General features: G+C 57.7%; 2 protein-coding genes and 1 long non-coding RNA gene across 6 annotated transcripts in view; 1 reads left to right on the forward strand and 2 right to left on the reverse strand.

Annotated features, from left to right (window-relative positions):
- The window catches only part of LLGL2 (LLGL scribble cell polarity complex component 2), a 35,443-nt gene extending 20,604 nt beyond the window's left edge, over positions 1 to 14,839 (reverse strand). For 2 of the 3 annotated variants that reach the window (XM_055408591.2, XM_055408590.2), the window contains exons 1-2: positions 14,477 to 14,839; positions 2,192 to 2,284 (exon numbers count right to left, since the gene is read on the reverse strand). In XM_055408591.2, coding sequence (XP_055264566.1) covers positions 2,192 to 2,284; positions 14,477 to 14,689 — 306 coding nt within the window. In that variant the 5' untranslated portion in view covers positions 14,690 to 14,839. Of the gene's footprint in view, positions 1 to 2,191; positions 2,285 to 14,091; positions 14,234 to 14,476 lie in introns of those variants that run through there. The other variant, XM_055408592.2, reaches the window with a different exon arrangement.
- Positions 14,840 to 14,936: 97 nt separating this feature from the next.
- LOC129544721 (uncharacterized) lies at positions 14,937 to 18,462 on the forward strand. Its single transcript, XR_016035584.1, has 3 exons — positions 14,937 to 15,072; positions 16,430 to 16,537; positions 18,350 to 18,462. It is a non-coding gene; the product is annotated as an uncharacterized LOC129544721 (long non-coding RNA).
- On the reverse strand, positions 15,255 to 21,768 carry TSEN54 (tRNA splicing endonuclease subunit 54). Of its 2 annotated transcripts, none has more exons than XM_055408593.2 (11): positions 21,647 to 21,767; positions 21,332 to 21,496; positions 21,157 to 21,220; positions 20,988 to 21,071; positions 20,567 to 20,665; positions 19,418 to 19,470; positions 18,374 to 18,466; positions 17,535 to 18,172; positions 16,665 to 16,725; positions 16,230 to 16,346; positions 15,255 to 15,738 (listed from the first exon to the last, which is right to left on the reverse strand). In XM_055408593.2, the coding sequence occupies exons 1-11, from the start codon at positions 21,700 to 21,702 to the stop codon at positions 15,588 to 15,590; spliced, it is 1,581 nt and encodes a 526-aa protein (XP_055264568.1). In that variant the 5' UTR covers positions 21,703 to 21,767; the 3' UTR covers positions 15,255 to 15,587. The 2 variants fall into 2 exon arrangements, 1 of the variants encoding a protein (XP_055264568.1); XR_008683522.2 differs by having other exon boundaries at positions 15,719 to 15,738; positions 16,653 to 16,725; positions 21,647 to 21,768.
- Positions 21,769 to 21,846: the final 78 nt, after the last annotated feature.

Genomic DNA, 21,846 nt, shown 5'->3' on the forward strand with positions numbered 1-21,846 from the left:
GGTGGGGGGCCGATTCCTCTACCCTGGCCCCACCCCGCTCCACCCTGTTGCTCCACAGTTAGAACTTGGGGCGGGGGTTCATCCCTCTTCGCTGAGCCTGTCTATCCGGTTTGCACTGGAATCAGCCACCTTTTTGGGGTGTAAGATCCCAGCGTCATCAGGGGCAATGGAAGGTACCCAGGCCCTGTGGTGGGTGCTGAGGTTCTGAGACCCACACTCAACACCCATGAGCTGCTTCCTTGGGAATGAGAATGGAAGCTCCCCCATTCATAACACTGGCATGCACGCGCGTGCGCGTGCACACACACACACACACACACACACCCATCCCAAGGCCTAAAAGCCCCACCCATGGCTTCCTTACCCCAGTGGGAGGAGGTGTTCCTTCGGGGAAGCCCTGATCCCAGAGGTGGGTAGCCTGAGAGCCACAGGTCAAGAAAATTAGAGGAAAATGGCAGAGCACATTGGGACCCTGACCAGCCTTAAACATGCCCCTGGGAGCTCCCTCTCCCTGGGAGGCATGCAGCCCCAGGAAAGAGCAGCTGGCACTCCCGGGCCACTGTGCCCAGCCCTTCAGTTCGGTTCAGTTCAGTTCAATCGCTCAGTTGTGTCAGACTCTTTGCGACCCCATGAATCGCAGCACGCCAGGCCTCCCTGTCGATCACCAACTCCCGGAGTTCACTCAAACTCATGTCCATCGAGTCGGTGATGCCATCCAGCCGTCTCATTCTCTGTCATCCCCGTCTCCTCCTGCTCCCAATTCCTCCCAGCATCAGGGTCTTTTCCAATCACTCAACTCATCGCATGAGGTGACCAAAGTATTGCAGTTTCGGCCTTAGCATCAGTCCTTTCAATGAATACCCAGGACTGATCTCCTTTAGGATGGACTGGTTGGATCTCCTTGCAGTCCAATGGACTCTCAAGAGTCTTCTCCAACACCACAGTTCAAAACCATCAGTTCTTCGGCACTCAGCTTTCTTCACAGTCCAACTCTCACATCCATACATGACCACAGGAAAAACCATAGCCTTGACTAGACGGACCTTTGTTGTTTAAGGGCCCAGCCCTTAAATGATCTAATTCCACGTGGTCCACATGATGGGCCTACGCAGTGCGTGATGGGCACAGGCTCCCCCCGCTTCTAAGAGGCTAAGCTGGATTGGAAGCCCACCCGTCAGCATGGCCTGGAGGGACCCTGGGTGCCCCTCCGAGGGGAGGGGCACCTTGCTGCTCCCCTTCCTGCCATCTACCTTCCGGAGGGGAGGCCGGGGCCTAGATCAAAGCAGAAGTGAGAGGGGCTAATTACCCTGGGTTGGCTTCAGATTGCTAGGTGGCCTTGGAGCTAATAAACCACGCTGTGCTCCTTCCCCTTTATAGCCCAGCTCCAGCCTTCCCAGGCCCAGCCTTCGAGGAAGCCCTGTGATCTTGGGAAAAGGACACTCACTTTGGGTGGCGGGGGACTTAGGAGCAGGTATGGGGTGGGGGCAGTCAAATGCCAACCCTGCACCTTCTCACAGGTGCCTCTCCCCACCCGCCCAGGCCTAGAACCTGCCAGAAGGAACTGTGCGTCCCGCCTGCAGGAATGCCGTGTTTTCCTTTGGGGATGATTTGAGGAGGGAGGGGACAGACGTAGCCTGTGGCCCCAGGGCTCCAAGGAAGCTGGCATCACGGGAACAGGACTACCTTCTGCAGAACTCACTGACATCTCATCCTCCCCAGCCCTAAGCCTCCCCCATAACCCTGGGGGAGGTAGGCAGGGTGCATGGTTTTATCCCCACGTTACAGTTGGGGAAACTGAGTCTGGGAGAGATGGAGAGACTTACCGAGGTCAGAGAGAGATGAGGGGCAAAGAGAGCCCACTGCTGGGCATCCTGCTCTCCTCACCCAGGAAAGCTGCCACCCAGACCCCATTTCCAAATCCTAGATCCCAGGGGGCAAGGTGGGTGGCACCAAGTAAGCACCGTAGTCCAGGTAAAGGCGACCCCAGTGCCAGCCCCTGCCTGGGGGGAGGATGATACCTTTTGTTCGTTTGTTTGGCTGAGATGCACTTAGTTCCCCAACCAGGGATCGAACCCGCACCCTCGGCAGTGAGAGCACGGAGTCCTAACCACTGGACCGCCGGGGAGGTTCCTGGGGGAGGGATACCTTCATGCCCGCCATCCACACCTGGCCGGCCCCCCGCTCTCCTTACCTTGTTAAACTGGAAGAGGTCCCTCTTGAGCCTCTCCCTCACAGGGTCGTGTCCCGGCCTCAGGAACCTCCTCATCTTGTTGTGTGCGGACCCCTGGGGAAAGTGGGGAACAGGTGAGCGCCTGGTGAGGGAGGCCCCAGACCTGGGCCCAGCGCCTAGTGGGGGCAGCCTCTCTCCCCCAGCCTGCAGGTGGCTGAGTCCCGGGCTGGGCCAGCTTCACTTTACCCTCGGCTTCCCCACAGCCCATCCCTGGAGTGTGCCTCCTTAACAGGAGACCGGAGGGAGGGAACCCTGTACCTGGAGGCCCACAGCCAGTTAATGCTCTGACGCTTGCTCCCGGCCACCTGTGGCCCTTGTAAAGCAAATGGGAGAAGCTGGGGGAGGAAGCCATTTAGCCCGGCTTTATAGGAACAAGAAAGGCCAGAGGCCCCGAGGTTAATTAAGCTTAATTGTTAACCTGTTTTCTGGAGAACCATAAAACTCTGGCTACACAGAAAGGGAAACTTCACAAGCCTGTCTCCAGAACCGGGGGAAGTGGGAATGCAAAGGCGGTCCACCTGGGCACACAGATCAGAACCCAGACAGGGGAGGGGAAAGGCCCAGGGGAACTCCCGCGGGGGGTAAGCACCCCTGCGCAGACTCTTCCTTCCGACTTCAGGGAAGGCTATCCGGGGGCTCTGGGCTGAGTCTGCTCCCACCATCCCACCCCACACCGGGGACCCACACGGGAGCTGGGTCCACCCCCATGGCTGCTGGGGCCTGCGCAGCCCCAGGCTTCCGCCCCACCTCCCTGTCTCATCTCTGGCTCTCCCAGGTCCAGCGCCCCTGGGCTCTGATGGGGTGCGCTGGTTTTCCCACGGGCCCAAGTGGAGGCTAATCAGGAGAAGAAACCTGCTCCCAAGAAAGAAACCAGCTCAAGGCCCCCAAACTGCCCGCCCACCACAGAGCGCATTCCCCAGTCCAAGGGGAACTATTTCTGGCTCATCCTTGGGGAAGAGGGTGGGATCACATGGGCTCCAGCTTCCGGCTTCCAAGACCACAATCTCCCACTGACCACAGGATGCCAGGGCCTGTCCTTGGAAATACAGGGGCTCAGGCCCACCCCGGAAACGGCTTCCCATCTGGGGGGAGCCAGAGAAGGCCCCACTCCTCCAAGGACCAGCAGGCAGTTGGGAAACTCCCAGGTGCCTGTTTGACCTGAGGCCCTGCAGCAGGTTTGGGGAACAAACATGGGAAAGTCCCGCAGGCTCCTGGGAGTGAGAATAGACCAAGCGCCGGGCTGCAGTGACCTCCTGGACAAACAGCTGAGCTGGTGGCCAGGCATTCCAGCCATGGGGGAGGATGCACCAGCTCATCAGCCGGCTGCTCCAGGCTCCTGGGGGTGCCACACCCCCTTCCCCGGCCCTGGTCACTGGGTCAGAAGTCAGAGGAAGCCAGGAGGGTCGCCCCGGAGGAGGAGAGGGGCCCGCAGACTCCAGGGCAAGGCTGCCCTGGACTCTGCCCCAGAGACCCTCGTAGCACCTGGGGGCAAGTGGGCACAGGCGCAGCGGTCACACTGCAGTCCCAGGGAAGATGGGCAGGTTGGGGGAGTGGCGAAGGGTGGCCCCAGCTGGGAAGGGAAGACGGACGCTCCATCCACCCAGCTGCCCCTCGGGGCCACTGCTGCCTACTGGGCACTGAAACATGCTTTTGTGAATTAGAACAAGGTACACCCGAACCTCATCCTGGGTGTTCGTTCACCTTCCAGAAGCCTCCTTGGAAGGTGAGTGGAATATCCCCACTTGGCAGACAGGGAAATGAAGACCACAGAGGCTGGGCAACTCGTCAAAACACTGAGAAGGGACGGACAGAATGCAGACTGCCCCCAGAATGCAGACTGCCCCCAGCAGTGGCGGATTCCCAACTCTTGGTGCTCTGGGAGGCAGCCAAGGAGGCATATGACAGGACAGAGGATGCCTGGTTATAGCCCCAGGTTCAAAGGCACAGATGCACACAGACACACTCCCACATGCCTTCAACTCAGGGCCAACCAACCAACGGTGTGGCTGCTGGCACGCTGTGGCTGGGCAGGGCTGGGTGGCCTTGACTGCCCCTGCCACTCACTCCACCGCGGGCTGGGACACCAGTGGCCTGGGGGACGGAGTCAGGACCACGGAGGGTAGACACTGCATGTACTCCTCACTTCAACCCACCCTTCAGAGTAGCTCCCAATACAGAAACACTGCCCAAGACGAGGCCTAAAAAGAGCCTTCCCATCTCGAAGGAGGACAGGTCTGGGATGGGCTGCACTCAGCTCCAGGCAAAGCCTCGGCTCCACTCTCCCCAGACAAGCAGGTTCTTTGCAGAGAAGCTTCAGGAACCTGGGCCTGCCTGGAGCTTCCGGGGGTGGAACAGATGCTATCGACTCGACCCAGTCCTGAGGCGGGGAAAGACGTCAGGGAAAAAGCCCTGGGCTGGGGACACGGAGCTAGGGCTCCCGCACCACAGCTGGGTGGCCCTCAGGGCAGTTCCTGGAGGCCGAGAGAGCTGGTCTGCTGTGAGCAGTGGGTGCAGCGCCAAACTCCAGGGCCTGGCACGGAGCAAACCCCGTCCTAGGACTGCGCGTACAAGATCCCCTGACAGCCAGATGAGATCCTCTAGTTCACCAAGTTTACACCCTGGCAGGGGGGTATGGTGACTCACAGGTAAACGAAATCAGTCGGCGGGCTGGTTTCAGGTAGAGATCAGAGCCTCCAGGAAAACAGGAAGATGCTTCGACGGAGGGACCAGAGTGGTCAGAGGACCCGGTCAACCTTTCCGGGTCTGGGTCTCTGCCTCTGCCGTTCCTTCTGCCTGGGACTCTTTTCCTCCGACGCTCTCAGGCCTCCCACCCTCGCCTCCTGCCCCTGAATGAATGAATGGAGGTGACAATACCTCCACCCTGTCCTGGATGGCAGGAAGCAGTCAGCCATGGGAGGATTCAGGACAGGGCGTGTCAGGCAGCCAGAACAGGCTTGTGTGTGCCTGGGGGGGCCGGGCACAGGCAACAGGAGGGACGCCATGGGTCGGAAGGGGGTCCTGGTGGGCCACAGCGAAGAGCTTCGGTTTGTCCCCACTGGGAAACCCTTGACAGTCCTGGACAGGGGCCTGACGGGGTCCGCCCTCCCCTCCCCCACTCTCTGTCCCCCTTTGCTTGGTCCTCTGACCATCTGCTAAGCTCCCCCCACGAGTCTCTTTCACTCTGGTTTCCATGCTTTGTGTTCACAATTCTCTGAAATAATCTTGCCCCTCAGGCAGCATATTAAACAATCACCTTCGGTACAGCACAGGGAACTCTACTCAATGTTATGGGGCAGCCTGGATAGGAGGGGAGTTTCGGGAAAACGGATACATGTATCCATACCACTGAGTCCCTCTGCTGTTCACCTGAAACTGTCACAACAATCGGCTATACCCCAATATAAAATAAAAACTGTGTTTTTTTAAATCACCTTCCGAAAGCATCTGCATCTGAACCCATCCTGACCATGCTCACTGTGCTCCCTCAGCGCTGGACCGCACCTTAGGCTAAAATGATGTCTAAAACCACCGTGGACTCGGTCACCCATTGAGCTCCATGGATGCCCTCCCCTACCTTGTCATGCTGGTCATTAAACTACTAGGAAAACTCAAAGGCCACCTAAGCAGCCAACAGCAGGGGACAGGTGAGGGGTGCTCAGCCCCACGACAGGAGGCAGACAGTCACGAAAGGGCAGGAGATGATGGCTGTGGAAACGTGTCCAATGTATCCGGGAGTCGGGAAGAATTTATTAAAAATATTTACGTAAGTTGACAACACAAAGGAGGGATTATGGGATTACCAGTGATGTTTTTCCTTCTTTCTAATTATCTGCCTCTCAGGAAGGGCAATAAGAAGATCACAAGGAGGGGGGCCCAGGCAGCGGTCAGGTGTGAGGACAACCCTGTGCTCACAGCAGGCACACAGTCCTGTTGGGGGACGATCGCTCCTGCCGCCCCCCCAACCCCCGCCACTGTGGACCCCGAATTGAGCAGAGGCAGGAAGCAGACAGGTGGGTGGAACCAGCTGTGGGACCTTAGGCTTCAGGGGCCCCGGTGTTACTACTTTGCAGGCCATGATCAAGGGTGGGGGCAGCCGTGAGCTTCAACAGGAAGGCCTGGGAGGGGACTGGCGAGCTCTCAGGTGCTGCATACATCAATGTCACTTCTACCATGAGGGAGGTGGGAGAGAAAGTCAGGGCTCCTCCAAGCTAAGGAGCCCCTCACCACGTCTGATGCCAAGAAGAAAGTCACTCAGTCATGTCCGACTCTTTGCAACCCATGGACTGTAGCGTGCTAGGCTCCTCTGTCCATGGAACTCTCCAGGGAAGAATACTGGAGTAGGTTGCCATGCCCTTCTCCAGGGTATCTTCCCAACCCAGGGATTGAACCCAGGCCTCTCTGCACTGCAGGCAGATTATTTACCAACTCACTGGGGATGGAAGGGCTCTGAGGGTCCTGGTTTCCTGTGCTGGGGGAGCCACCTGGCTAAAGCATGACCCCTGGTGGGAGTGGGGGGGCGGGGCGGCTTCCTGAGAAGAAACACCTTCTCCATCCCCTGAACTTTCTGAAGACTGCCCAATAGAACTTTCTGAAGGCTCCCAAGAGGAGCCTGGTGGGCTACAGTCCATGGGCTGCAAAGAGTCGGACACGACGGAGTGACTAACACCTTCTTCTTGGCATCAGACATGGAGGGCTCTTTAGCATTGAGGGGCTTTGACTTCTCCCACATCCCTCATGGTAGAAGCAGCACTGGTGTGTACGGCACTTGGCCTCCGATCCTGCCCACCACACCCTCTGTCTGTCACCAGACCTACCTATGGGCCACCCTCCCTGCTCCGCCCAGCTCTCTGGTCCCTCAGGGGTCGCTGCTCAGGGATTGGGGTCTGCCGGGCCACGAGGCTTGCCAACCTGGGGCTCATCTGTACTTGCTCTGCCTCGCAGGTCTGTGCCTCGTGCGTGGAGCTGGCCTGAGAGGTCCCTGAGGGCCACTGGCCTGGCCATCCCCTCCCTTTTACTGCTCCAATCGTCCAACACTACTTCTGGCTTAAAATTGGTCTCCCCTCACTCTGATGCCGACCCTGGGGAAAAAAAATAGGAGAGCTGCCTACTTGGCCAGATGTTTGTCGCTTAGTTGCTAAGTGGCGTCTCTTTTGCGACCCCAGGGACCGTGGCCGGCCAGGCTCCTCTGTCCATGGAATTCCCCAGGGAAGAGTACTGGAGTGAGTTACATTTCCTTCTCCAGGGGATCATCCCGACCCAAGGATCGAACCTGCCTCTCCTGCATTGCCCCGTGGGTTGTTTTTTTTCCACTAGCCACCTGGGAAGCCCGCCTACTTGGCCGCAGGCTGGTAAAATCACACCTGGTCTTCCCTTCCCATGCTCTGCTCAGACCCTGCATGGGTGGGGGACCCATACACACCTGCTGAAGGCACAGAAGAAATACACGCATGGGGGTGGGCTTGTCTAGGCTCCCGCCCTAAGCAGCAGTTCTGATTGTGTCACAGGGAGGAAGAAGGGGGTTGGTTCTCAGAACAGACGACTCCTCCCACGCTGGCATGGTTTGGGACACCTGGGCTCATTTATCCCCAGGAAACAACGGCTTGACCAAGCCGTGCCAGCCTGTCCTGGAGGTGTGTGATGGGCCAGCACCCCCCTAGAAGGTCCCTCTATGGCCTGGGCTGCTGGGAGAGGCTACATCTGGAAGCAGCGCTCTGGACACCTGGGGTCCACGGGAGAGAAGGCTCCTGGAGCCGCGGGAGCACGCCCGGTGTGGGGCACAGCCCTGGCTCAAGCCAGCTCCCCACAGCGTGCTGCTGCTGCTGAAACCGCCCTCCCTTCCCCGACATCCTGTGTGAGGCCCGTGTGCGGCTTTGGCCTCCGTCTGCCGGGTGTGAGCACGCCCCTGCACCTCCCACCCCGGGGGAATGGTAAGGCAGGCCTCTAAGCACCCGGGGCAGCTGCTGACCCCTCCGGCATCTGCCTGTGCCAACTCAGATGCCCACGGCTGCTCTGCTGGCGCCTGAGTTGTCCTGGGAAACCCAATCCCCCAGAGGCACCAGGCAGCCCCTGGCCAGCAGCTTAGCAACCAAACCTTGGCTCAAAGGGCACCTCCATGGAGGTGGGACTGTAACACAGAGGAGGCGGGAACCACAGCACTGTCGTCACTGCTGCTGCTGTTTGTTAATGAAAGCGACTGAGAGGGAACTGTGGCCAGATGCTGCTTGAAGCACTCGACAAGCATCATCTCATGCAATTCTCCCAGCGACTTATGAAACTGCTAATGCCGAGCGCTGCTGCTGCTGCTGCTAAGTTGCTTCAGTCGTGTCTGACTCTGTGCGACCCCATAGACGGCAGCCAACCAGGCTCGCTGTCCCTGGGATTCTCCAGGCAAGAACACTGGAGTGGGTTGCCATTTCCTTCTCCAATGTGTGAAAGTGAAAAGTGAAAGTGAAGTCGCTCAGTCGTGTCCGACTAGTAGCGACCCCATGGACTGCAGCCCACCAGGCTCCTCTGTCAATGCGATTTTTTAGGCAAGAGTACTGGAGTGGCTTGCCATTGCCTTCTCCGAATGCCGAGCGCTAGCAAGCCTGAACTCCAACCAGACTGCACAGCATCTGCTCAGTTCAAGCCTCCCTCCCAGGACAAAGGGTCTCCCCAAGAGCCCTCGTCCTCCCTGGCTGGTTCCAGGTCAGTCGCCACCCCCTCACACCGCACTGTCCATCCCACGGAGCCACAGGCCAGTCCTCCAACCCTGGGCGGGCCCTCTCACCACCCCCAGGCTCCTCCTGCAGGGTGCGGGGGTGGGAAGTCAGAATGCCTGCGTCTCTCCACATCCCCATTCTGGGGTACTCAGTCCTCCCCTGAAATCTAACCCCAGCCTCCCTCCAGGGAAGTGACAGACTGGGACCGGCCAAGTACGGGGAAAAGCAAAGCCGTTCTGGGGAGCAGAACTTGCCTGCGGTGGGGGTGGGTAAGCTGCCTGGTTCATCCCATCAAGCTCCATATCATGACCTCCGACTTGCCTAAAACTTGAAAGGCCGACCCATGGAGCTTTCAGGATATGTCAGCCCCGGGACGGAGGGACCAAACCAAGCCTCACCTTCCACGGTCATATCGCCAGTGCTTAGAGCCCTGACACATGAAAGTGACAGTGAAGTCGCTCAGTCGTGTCTGACTCTTTGCGACCCCATGAACTGTAGCCCACCAGGCTCCTCCGTCCATGGGATTCTCCAGGCAAGAATACTGGAGTGGGTTGCCATTTCCTTCTCCAGGGGATCTTCCCAACCCAGGGATCAAACCCAGGTCTCCCACATTGCAGGCAGACGCTTTAACCTCTGAGCCACCAGGGAAGCCTCCCTGACACATGAGAGGCACCGAATTTTATTTAAAGAACTCCCTCACTTCCTGTAGGGCTTCCCCGATAGCTCACCGGTAAAGAATCTACCTGCAATGCAGGAGATGAAGGTTCCATCTCTGGGTCAGGAAGATTCCAATGGGGGAGCGTATGGCAACCTACTCTAGTATTCTTGCCTGGAGAATCCCCTTGGACAGAGGAGCCTGGCGGGCTACAGTCCATAGGGTCCCAAAGAGTCAGACACAACTGACTGAGCAGGGCAAGGCAACTTCTGTAAGCCTGTGCTCATGTGTGACCTTTTTGTGACCCATCCTGACCCCTTTTTAAAGTTGCAACCTGCCTCCCTCCCAAGGGGTCTCAATCCCCCGCCTCAGTTCTTACTCTATAGCTCATATTGCCTTTTAGCAGATTATTTATTACCTACACTTATTCCTGGCCATTCAAGATTCCCATCCTTTAGAACAGGAGTCCTGTGACAGCTGAGATCTTTGCTTGGTGCAAGGATTATGCCTGGTGTCTAAACCACACCGCACATACAGAGACACTAACAAATACCTATTGAATAAATGAACAGCTGGGATGAATGGGGATCAAGCAGGCAAACATGTTCTCCAGGTAGGAGCCACTGATCCCAAAGAGCACTGGGCTGGGGCCCCAGGGCAACTTCCTGTTCTCAAGTCTCTGGCCAAGGCCAGGGCCATGTGAATATTACAACTGACCTGGGGCTGGGGATACCCTTATGGACCCTGTCTTAGCCCGAGGTTTCAGGAGACGCGGCTCCTTGGCAAGGAGATCCAATGATAACATTATTTACTAGAATCAAACAGTCCTGCGCCAGATGTCCCTCTCATCAAACCCTGGGAACACTGAGTCAGGTGTCTCAAGAAAAGTCTCCGGTCTCTGCTGGATTCCTGAAGGGTAGAGTCAGGTGCCTAGCCGCTTCCCTGTCCCCACGCCCAGAGGAGCCTCTCCTAGCTCAAGAATTCACTGTGGCTCCTGGGGAGGGGAAGGAGTGGGGTGACTTCTCCGAGGACCAGTTTCCTCTGAGAGGCAGGGCGGGGAGAGAAGGCCACCCCCAAGGGAGGTGGACAAAGCCCCACAGGGACAGCCCAGAGGGAGGGGAGGCTCTCCCAGGGAACCCTGGGGAGCCAGGGCTAGAGAAGGGCAAACAGTACCAGTGGCCCCACGGGGACCTCATCTTCTGTCCCACACCCCACTTCTCCCTGCAAAGGACTCCAGGGCCGGGGAAAACAACATTGCCAAAGAGACCCGCCGAGCCTCGACCCAGGAGGAGCCCTGACAGTGCTACTGCCGAGTGAGATAAGAAGGCCTCTCCGGGCTGAGCACTCAGGATAAGTGGGTCCAGGCGGCCAGTGCTGCTCAAAGCAGCCGACCCAGGGGCAGAGGCCATGGGCCTCCTGGGCCTTCGCCCAGCCCCTGATTTGGGTGTCTCAAAAGCTGCGGCTGACATGTCTGGGAGGACCCTTCTGCAGATGCCACATTGCCCCTGACTCCTGCCAGGGATGCTCAATGTCTCCAGTGGGGTAGACGGTGGGGCGCAGGCTGATGGCAGAGAATCCCACCCTTCCCAGCTCCGTGCGCCACCTTCTCTATGGGAGGGAGGGTCCCGAGGCCAAAAAGTCCTGGCAGGAGATACCTCTTCCCTGAATGAGGTTGACGGAACACACGACAGAGTTCAGACAAAAATCTCCTTAATGGCAACAGAGCAGCCCAGGAACATGCTTCCCCTACCCACTGACCCCGCCACCCACCCACCCACCCACCAGGGTGCAGAATGTGTAACAGTCAAGTCCTTCCCCCGAGCACAAAGCAGAGATTAGATTGTACACACACACACACACACTCCCCCCAGGAAAGGCTGCCCCAGCTGGGGTCTGGCCATCAGGCCTCACTCCCGGCTTTTCCAAGCAGCAGCAGAAGTACCGAGGGCCACTGGAACCAAAGTGAAGTTAGGAGAGGCCTCTGTCCTCGACCTCAGCCCTCCAAGAAGCAACAGTCTCATTCTCAAAGTTCTCATTCTCCAGAGCTTTTCAAAAATCGGGATTTCTGGACAGAGAAGCCAACTGCCCTCATGACCCGTCAGGGCTCAAAAGGCCCCAGCATCTGCCCTAAGGCTTGCTGCAAGTGACCGCATGACTTTTATGCTTCGTGGGGAAGCTAAGCAGCCCACCCTCACCCGGCGCCAGCCAGGACCAGGTGTTTATGATATTTTTCATCCTCTTGTCAACATCTGTAAAAACAAGGCTCACCGACGTTTGGCATGGTTAAGTAACAGAGTCAAGGTCATGTAGTAAAAAATCAGCATGGCACAATTCAAAACTATTCCTGAGTCTGAAAAGACACTGAAAACCCTACTGAGGGCTTCCTGGTTGTTCAGTGGTAAGGAATCCACCTGAAGGAGACACAGGTTCAATCCCTGGTGTGGGAAGATCCCACATGATGCATGACAGCTAAGGCCATTTGCCACAACTATTGAGCGTGTGCTCTTGACCTTAGGAGCCGCAATTACTGAGGCCACGTACTGCAACTATTGAAGCCCATGCACCCTAAAGCCTGTGCTCCGCAACAAAAAGTCACTGCAACAAGAAGTCTGCACACCGCAGCTAGAGAGTAGCCTCCACTCACCACGACTAGAGAAAAGCCCATGCAGCAGAGAAGACCTAGCACAACCAAAAAAACAAAAAAAGCAAGCACTACACCTGAGGCAAGACTATGAAGCAAGAGGGAAGTTTTTTCCCTCTTATTTTACTCTTTCTAAAATGCTTCATTTGCCCCAGAGAGCTCCTACTACCTTTTAAATTTTTGAACCTATTATGGGCTATCTGGGATTAAGGCACTTTTTAAACGCTACTAAGAAGTTGGGTTTCCCTTGTAGCTCAGCGATAAAGAATCCACCAGCCAATGCAGGACACATGGGTTCGATCCCAGGGTCTGGAAGATCCCCTGGAGAAGGAAATGGCTACGCACTCCTGTATTTTTGCCTGGGAAATCCCACAGACAGAGGAGTCTGGCGGGTTACAGTCCATGGGGTGGGAAAAGAATCCGACAGGACTTAGCGACTAAACAATAACAAAGGACTAAGTTACTAAATTAATACAATTATATTAATCTGCTGCTAAAGGGGATGCTTCTTTGACTCAGAGATTAGGGATGCAGGATGACCAGACCTTGGAAACAACTGCCAAGGGGCTCCCACCGAGACTGGCCCCATCTAACTTTAGAGAAGAGCAGCAGGCACTCGAAGCACCCAAAGTTTGGTTTGAGTCCTCACTGACGAAAGTGAGCACTGTGGGCAGATGGGTGAAGAAAACCAAATCCGGATGCCCTGTGCATAACATAAAGAAGCTGGCCCATCTCTTCCAGGGCCATTCCCATGCTTCAGCTCACAAAAACCCAGCCGGTCTTCCTCAGAAGCCACTTCTGCCCTTGGCTCGCTGCTGAGCTGGGCCAGGGCTCTTCAGTACTGCTGCTCTGAGCCTCCCACCTGGGATTTCCTGTCTGCATGACACACAATCCCTCCTTCTTCCCCTCTCTGCTCAGAATCCCCTCCCCAGATTGAAAAGACCCTGAGTTGTAAACTCCAGGAAGGGTCCCTAGAGCCAAGGTTAAGATGCCCTGCATCTGGCACAAGGATCCCCAAGGGAAGGGCGCTGAGTCTAAGCCCCGCCCACTTCACCCAAAGCTCACCTGTCTCAGGTGAGAGCCTCAGGGGGCCACTACCACAGCTCTCCGGGTAACCGTCAGTTCTCCCAGCAGCGCAAGCTCAGGATGCCTGGGAACCGTCCAGCCCAGAGAAAACCAAGAGCAAACTGCACTTTCGCACAACAAAATTTCTCACTTCTCGCCAAGTCCCAGAGTCCCGCAGAGCAACCCCACCCCCGTGGCCGTGGAAAAGAGGCTGGGTCCCCATCACGTTCCCCAAAGGGATCCAAAGCTGCCTGGGGCGGAGAAAGGCCCCAAGACCCAAGTCCCTCCCGCGGGCTTCCTGCGTCCGGGGATTAGGAGGCACAAAGGGCCGGCAGGGAGAGGGCCCAGATGGCAGGGGCAGGGGCTAAGCCGCCGACGTAACCCCCACGGGCGGAGAGAGGGCCGCCGGGGGCGCGCGTCGCCGGCCTCTCCGGCCAGGCGCCTTACACGTGGGGCCCGGGGGCTCCGTCTCCGCCCGCGGTGACCTTCGCACTCTGCCGGGCCGAGCACCTGTTCCCCGGCTCTACCAAGCCAACACGATTGTGCAAGCCCGAAACCCAAGTTCTGTCTGTGATCGCGGGCGGATCGGGCACGGAAAAGTTCCCAGCCGCACTTTCCACAGGTGTCTGTCTCCCAGACGAGCGGAGCGACGGGATCCGAGGCGAGGCGAGCGGACCCGCGCGCAGCCCTCCCCGCCCGGGGAAGCCAGGGGTCCCGGCCCTCCCCTGCCTCCCCGCTCCGGCCGGCGGGCGCCCCGAGGGGGCGACTTCGGCCAGGTGAGCCCCGGCCCACACCTCACCTGGAACCCCAGGCCGGCCGCCGCCCGAGGCCTCCGAGTCCTCCTTCGGGCCCCGCCGCCGGCTCCGCTCGCTCCGCCGCGGGCCCGCAGGCTGCTGGGCGGCCGTCTCCTTCCTGCTCACCTCCAGCGCGGCGAGCAGGGGGCGGGGCCGCCTCTATTTACATAAAGGGCGAGCCGGCCCTGAGCGCCGGGCCCCAGCGGCCCCGCCCCCCGGGCCTGGCCCCGCCCCCGGCCGTCCACGGCCGTCGAGGAGGGGGTGCCGCGCCGGCGCCCTCGGGGGGGCGGGGCCGCGCTTGGGCCAATCCGCAGCTTCGTCCCTCCCGGGGGCGGGGCCCCGGCTCTAGTGAATATGCACGAGGCACTGCCGACCCGCCCCCAGCCTCACCTGCGCGCACCTTGGACCGCAGGACTTCCGCGCCGCGCCCAGTGTCCCGCCGCCGCCCGGAGGAGGAAATAGTTCCCGGAACGCGCTCCTGCCCGGGGCCACCTCCCAGGCCCGGCTGCGGAGGGGAGCGGTCCCTCCCATGACCCGGCCCCGGGCTGCCCCGGAGGGAGGGGCAAAGCCCTGCCTGCGCTTCCTGAAAGCGCCCAATCCCATCAGGAAGGGGGGCCGGCGGACACGGGGCCAAGTTTCGGGACCCAAGAGCTAGGTGCTTTGGGAACAGGGGCGTCGCCGAAGCACCTCCTCTCCGGGCGGGCCCCAAGCCTGAGCCCTCCTCTGAGTTGCCGACTGCGGCGGCAGCAGCAACCGGAGTTTTTAGCACAACGAGGGAGGAGAGGAACGGGGGGCGGAGGCCAGGCCCGAGGCCTGGGCGTGGATGGCACGCTCCACTGCAGTTTAAAACGACTAGCGTTCGAGCCACGCCGACGTGGCGCCTCTCCGCCGCCCCTCTACCGGGAGCCGGCTGCGTTCAGGGAAGGACCGGTGGAGGGCCAACCTCCCACCTTGGACTACTCTTTTGAAAGCCAAACTAACTAGAGGTCAGTGACTTCCCGGAGAAAGGCTCGGGGTCGCATTTCTTCCTTCCCGCGGGCGGCTCCTAGCTCTTTCACCAGAGAAAGCAGCGCTGTGGGTGGGGAGGGCCTGGGGGCCAATTCCACAGACGAAGGATGGTGGGGTAGGGAGGACTCTTACAGTAAATCCAGCCACAGCAGTAAAAGGATATATATATATATATATTTTTTAATGGCTTTGGCTTTATCGCATGAAGCAGGCACCCTCTCATTTAAAGGCACAGAGTCTTCTCTTCTGCCCCACCTCGCTGGCCTCTTGGAATATAGTCCTGAATTCCAAGGGGATTACTGCAAGGCAGCAGTCTCAGACCTGGGGCTTGGAAGAGCTGCAGCGGCCAGGTAGCGGGGCAAGGCTTTGCTCTCCTGTGGGCATCAGACACCCAAGACCAAGCTACAGGTCAGAGTCTGGGTGTAGGAGGCAACTGCGATGGTCCCTGAGAGTGGACAGTCCAGGTCCCCCAGGGCAGACCCCAGCTGGGTGGTCAGTGTTCCAGATCCCTGGGCAGCATGAAGTCCCTGAAGCTGTAGAAGGAGATGTCTCCGTGATCCACCAGGGCAAAAATCAGAGGGACATCCCCGCTCTGGTAGGACAACCTCTTGAGGGTGCAGAGGTCTGGGACTGGCTCATCAGATCTGCAAAAATCAAGGTTAGACTGAGATCTGGACAGAGCCCACCCATAAGTTTGGGAAGCCAGCCCTCCTAAGCTCCCAGGGAAGGCTGATGTATGACAGGAGTTGGGGGGACGAGAAGTCTGGCCCCGGGCTCTCCTGTCTGCAGACCACAGGGCTCTGATTCTCCAAGTAACACCCAGGGCTCCGGCTAGGTAAGGAGACTGGGAATAGTGAGGGTCTTGCCTTTCTTTTAGCCTGGAAACCCCTCGTTCAACTCCTTCTGCTGGCTGAGCCTGGAACTGTAGTGGCCCTCGAGAGAAGCTACTCGAAAAGGACAGGAGTGAGAGCTGAGGATGAGGAAGCTTGGGTGCCCATAGCACTGACTAGCTGCTGTGTGACCTCTCTCTGCACCGCTGGTTCTTCTCAGGGACTAACAGATTCGCGGGGGGGCATGGAGGGGACGTCCACGTGGTTTACAAGAGGACTCGCAGCCGTGCTCACTAGCCTCGTACCCGCTAATGCACAGCCGGACATAGGGCTTGCCAGGGTTATTCTTTCGGAAGGTGGCCACGGCGTCAGCCTGGTAGACATCAAAGCTGATCTCCAAGCCCGCGGGCTTCTCCAGCAGCCTGAGGACAGAGTGAGAAACCTTAGGAGACAGGGGCCCTCCTCCCCCACCTTTTCTTTCCATACCACCTTTTTCCTCCCCCAGTTTCAGGGAGCAGCCTCCTCCAGGGAGACTAAGGAGGCGCGGTGACCCTATCTCAGAACCGGTGGGATTAATCATCCATCTACTTGGCTCTTACTCCCGCGGACACATGTGAGTATTATTACCAGGGTAGGTAATGATCCCCCAACTCATGCCCAACCTCAGGAGTCAAATCCCAGCTGCCAACTCCTCCTGGCGCCCCAAGTACTATAGAGGTGGGCGCTACCTGGAGACTCACCAGGCACCTCCATCAGCAAGGTGTGTCGTCTGCAGCATGGAGATCTGCTGAAGGACCGTGGCTACAAGGATGGTGAAAACAAGGCACTGGTGAGGAGAGTCAACCATCCAGACCCCCTGACATCTCTGAATCTGCCATCTTGTTCGGGATTGCCAGATTTAGCAGATTTTTTTTTTTTTTAAGTATAGGTATGTCTCATGCATGGAGAAGGAAATAGCAATCTACTCCAGTATTCTTGCCTGGAGAATTCCATGGACAGAGGGGTCTGGCAAGCTCCAGTCATGGGGTCGCAAAGAGTTGGACACAACCAGGCGACCAACACATACGTCTCGGGCAATATTTGAAACATACTTATACTAAAAAAGAAAATTGTTTATCTGAAATTCAAATTTAACTGCTCTGGCAACCCCACTCTGGTTCCTTAAAACAACGCACCACATTCCCATAAGGATTGTAGTCCTAAATTCATTAGCGCTGTTCTTGTCTTATTCTCTACTCTTAACATGGACGGTATATAAGAGAACTTCCTTTTGTTTGGCCAACATATCACCCCCTTGTTCCCCTCTAACAGAGGTGGGAGAACAGGGGACCACAGCCATCCACATGCATCTCCTTTATGATTTTAAGGATGCAGTTGTAGTTTACATTCCTCCTTGCCTCTCCTTGGGCACCGACCAGGCTGTTTCTAAACCTGCCCATGAGCCTCTTCGCTGCTTCCCAGAGTGGATGATCCCTGTGGGTTCCACTCCACCCACCGCTCTCTCCTCCCCCACCTTCCTTAAGCCTCCATCAGCTGCAGTCAACGCACGCCGCTTTTAAAGGCATGTGATTCCTCAGCTGCCCGTGGCCTATGGCAGGGTGATGTGGTACCTGGGGAGTCGGCCCGACCGGGACTCAGCAAGGGGGTGACAGGCTGGTCCCACAGGTGTGGGGGGCGGCTTTGGGTCTTCTGCAGGTGCCGCCTCTGCAGCAGCTGCTTGTACTCCCGCCAGCTAGAGCAGCGCTGCACCTGGGGGTCGGCATTCACATCCTCGCGGAAGTGCTGGGCCTCTGCCTGTTGCTCCCGTTCCCGCCGAGAGAGCTTCTCCTTCCGCTGGTTGAGCCTCTGGCACCACGACTCGGCGTCCGTCTCCCGTCCAGCCACATTGGCCGGGAGCAGCTCGGAGGCAGGGGCGAGCAGGAGGGTATGGCGGCTGTCTGCAGCCATGTTGGGGAAGGAGATCTGCTCAAAGTTCCAGCGGGGTTTACGAGCCCCTATGACCCTGTCCTCTATTTTGCCATTCTCTGGGCTGCATCGCGCCCCCTCCCTGCCCAGAGTAGGGCAGGGTTCCAGGGACCCCAGCAGCTGAAGGGGGCCCACAGGGCTCTTTATGGGGCTTGACTCCTGGGGTTTCTCCTCTGGGCGGCAGTTGTTCTGGGGAGGTGGGCTGCAGGTTGCCGGGCTCTCGGGTGTCCCATCCATCCCCTGCAGGGGGTTCTGCAGGGCCTTGGGCTTCTTATTAATGGACCTGAGGGACATGGGGAAGAAACGCAGCCCATCTGCTCCTGACTGCTGAGGTGCACGTGACCCCCACAAGCCCTACTGCCTCCCTGAGCCCCCGCAGGAGCCACCCCAGCCCAGCTCTTAAGCCCAGACATTCTCCAAGGTCCGGAACACCAGCACTTCCACAGAACTCTCCCTGCAGGGTGGCCACGCAGGGAAGCATTACTGAGCACTGGAGCTCCTCCTCTTCCTCTTGCCCTCCAGGCACTGGGCACTGCCATCCAAGTTCAGCTGCCGCTCGTAAGGGGACAGGACGGAGCTGTGGGTGAGAATGGGGTGGGGGATGGGGACGGGCAACTGATCCACCTCCTCAGTCTGGTGCTCTCCTTGGAATGTGTGAGGGACTGGCCCAGAGTAAGTCAGCGGGCCAGGGCTAGAACCATAACCAAGGGCTGGAGCCCCAAGCAGACCCCACACAGAGTAATGGGGGCAGACACAGGGGCCTCCCTGCGCATCTTTGTCCAGGCCTCTGGGTCTCATCAGTGGTATCTTTGAACAGAGGTTCCCTGACACCAGGGCTCCTGCAGAGCCAGCAATAAATAATTAACACTGGTGAGAAGTCAGGAGAACTGGAAAACTTGGAAAATAAAGAAAAATGAAAATAAAACCCATGGATACCAAGGCAACATATTGTTTCCTGCAAACACACATATTGACTGTCTTTCTCCATATCTTTCTCTGTCAAAAATGACACTGTACTAACATACTGCTGTTTGGTCCTTTTTATACTTAACAATAAAATTATGGCCCTTTATTACAGCATTCTTCCCCGCCATCATTTTTTTTTTTATGGCTGTGAGACTGTACTGTCCATTACAGTAGCCCCTAGATACAAGGGGCTATTTAAGTTAAATTTAAATCTGTTAAAATTAAAAATTCCACACAAGTCACATATACTAGACAACACAGACATAGACTACTTTTGTCACTACAGAAAGTTCTGTCAGATAGTGCTGATCTAAGGGATAAACTCTAATCTGTGTGACCATGTTTTCCCTGTTCGGCTTATAGGAGGTTTCCAAGATCACTGATTTTGCAAAGTGATGGTGTTTTGTGTAAGCTCCCCTAAACACAAGTTCTGTGGGGTAGTGCTTTTGTTCTCTGCTATTCCTCAGCAGCCAGCATAGGGCCAGCACCCAGGAAGTAGTCAGTGTTGTGCTTAGTTGCTGGGGACTAGGATAAATTCGAGAGAAATAAGACAGGGATTTACCTTGGTTGGAATCGTCGAACCACATAGCCGAGTCTCTTCAGGTGGCTGAAGACCTCAAAAAAAGAAACCAGAAGTCAGACGTCCACTTATGAAAACAAACTGTTCTCCAGACAGAAGCCATTCACCACACCCCCAGATTCCAAACCCTGGCACCAGCAGGACCATACTCTCTAATAAACACCCTCCCCACACTGACATCTCAGGTCTCTGAGTTCCTGTCTCTCACTGGCCTTACTCTGGGCACAAATGACAGCAGTTTCTTGATTTAAATGCAAATCCCAAAAAACTGATAGCTAATGGACCAGGGAAAAAACTATAAGCCAGAATATTTTGATACCAAAGCTGTCACAAGTGAAGCTCCTGACTACAATACAGATAAGACAGCAGAAGAAGATGGACATCCTGCCGCCCCACAACACTTCCAAAGGTGGGTGGCTTTTTGGATGAACCACATGTTCCTCCATGTGGCCCTGCATCCATATATGAGCAATGTACGCAGGTATGCCCCAGCTTGCTTGATCTCTCGGTAGCATTCAACGTAACCAAACACTTCTTCCTGAAAAGGCCTTCTTGTGGTCTCTGTGATGCCCACCTCCTGGTTCTCTGAGTTGCTGGACACTCCTCACGTCTGTTACCTTCCCCCTGACCTCCTCATGTTAGAGCGCCCTAGGTTTCAGACACAGGCCTCCACTCTGGCCACACTTCCCTACAGCCCAGTGGAGTCTGAAATATCCATGCCATCAAGATCTCCACATTTGTCTCTAGCTTTGTGCCCCTTCTCCTCTGTGTTTTTCCTAGCACTCAACTCTGAAGTCAACCATCCATTTGCTTTCTTACCTATATATTACCAAGAGCCACCACTAGGATATAAGCCCTAGTCAGTCTTGGAGCCTCAGCACGTGGCTCTGTGTCCAGTACCTTGTTGTTGTTTAGTCACTAAGTTGTGTCTGACTCTTGTGAACCCATGGACTATAGCCCGCCAGGTTCCTTCTGTACATGGGATTTCCCAGGCAAGAATACTGGAGTGGGTTTCAGTTTCCTCCAGGGGACCTACCCGGTTGAACCGGAGTCTCCTGCATTGATAGGCGGGTTCTTTACACTGAGCCACCAGGGAAGCTCTTGTAAGTACTTATAAAAGGTGGCTGATACCTGGTACTGCAGGAAAGTTACCGTGTCCTCAGTCAGCAGCAGCTGGTAGGCCTCTTGTATAGACAGCGGCAGGTCTTGGTGGAAGAGCTGGATGGAGCCCTGAAAGTGCAGCCCACAGGTCGGCTTGTGAACCCTCCCTGCGGTGGTGCGGCCAAGGGAGCAACTTCCCCACTCTGCTATCTGCGGGCTACACCTCCCCACCCATCACAGCAAGAATCAGGCCGGCCAGGAAGGAGAGGGGGGAGAGGGCGGCAGCATCACTGGAATGCCTGCTCCCTGCGTGACATTCTTGTCTCCTGCTCTAGAAAGCAGGTTACAAGCCCCCCGAATACTCGGTTGTAGATACTTTTTCCCCCAGTAGAACGCCCTTCCGGTTCCTTAGTCACAATCCCCTCTCCACTCTCCCAGGGCCCCCACTCACACACTCCAGCAGATACAAGGCCTCTTCTGGATGAAGCCGCTGCCGGCCCTGCTCTGAGAAGCCCATGGTCTGCCAGAATTTACCCTGTGGAGGACCCAGAGTAGATGTCACGAAGGAGCCCGGGAAGGCAGAAGCGGCGGGTCCCCGGTCTCTGAGCCCCGCCGCTCACCGCAGGAGACTTCAACTCCACGAAGCTTTCTTCTGGTCTCCACTCGGCGGCCACCAAACTGCCCCTGGCGAGGAGCGGGGAGAGGGGTCCGTCTCAAGCCCACCGGATCAGACTTACGGGGTCCAGCCGCCCAGCCCGCCCCGGCTCCGCCCCCGCCCCGGGCCGCCCCTCTCACAGGCGCTCCACGCGCTCCTCCGCCAGCAGCTGCCAGAGCTCCTGACGGCACAACCGCAGCCGCTCGGCCTGGGCCTCCGAGCCGTCGGGGAGGAAGTCCTTGGGGCCATGAGAGCGCTGGGGTAGCTTCTGGGACCGGGAACGTGCGGCGAAGAGCTCCGGGGCACTGGGGGCGAAAGGGCCGCGGCGTTATCGCCGCGCAGTCGGGGCCGCTCGGCCCAGGCTGGGGATCCCCGGCCCGGCTGTCCCGGGCCCTCTCCGGCTCCCACCCGGCGGCCACGGCGCCCGCCCCCCACCCCCAGGCCGCACGCCGTACCTGAGCACGCGCCCGGCCGGAACCTCCACGGAGACCGACTCGGGCTCGGGATCCATCGGGTGGGGAGGGCCGACGCTGCGCGCGCACCGCCCTGCCCCACCCCCGCCCCGCCCACCGCCGGGAGTCCGCGCGGCCCTAGCGCGCGCGGGTCCCACCGCCGCTCCCCCGGGCTCCGGGCCACCCACCTGCTTCCCACCTTC

Source organism: Moschus berezovskii, chromosome 20 (assembly GCF_049115385.1).
Source record: "Moschus berezovskii isolate FMDL1 chromosome 20, NW_MosBer_1.0, whole genome shotgun sequence".
In the NCBI taxonomy this organism is placed as follows: domain Eukaryota; kingdom Metazoa; phylum Chordata; class Mammalia; order Artiodactyla; family Moschidae; genus Moschus; species Moschus berezovskii.

What these genes read in the sequence shown, in the direction of transcription:
- TSEN54 (XM_055408593.2), bottom strand. Translation starts at nt 21,702, where the DNA reads ATGGATCCCGAGCCCGAGTCGGTCTCCGTGGAGGTTCCGGCCGGGCGC. An exon ending in GAGGAGCGCGTGGAGCGCCT is followed by an intron (nt 21,221 to 21,331) that starts GTGAGAGGGGCG and finishes GCTCCTCGCCAG; the next exon opens with GGGCAGTTTGGTGGCCGCCG. An exon ending in TAACTTTCCTGCAGTACCAG is followed by an intron (nt 19,471 to 20,566) that starts GTATCAGCCACC and finishes TCTTTTTTTGAG; the next exon opens with GTCTTCAGCCACCTGAAGAG.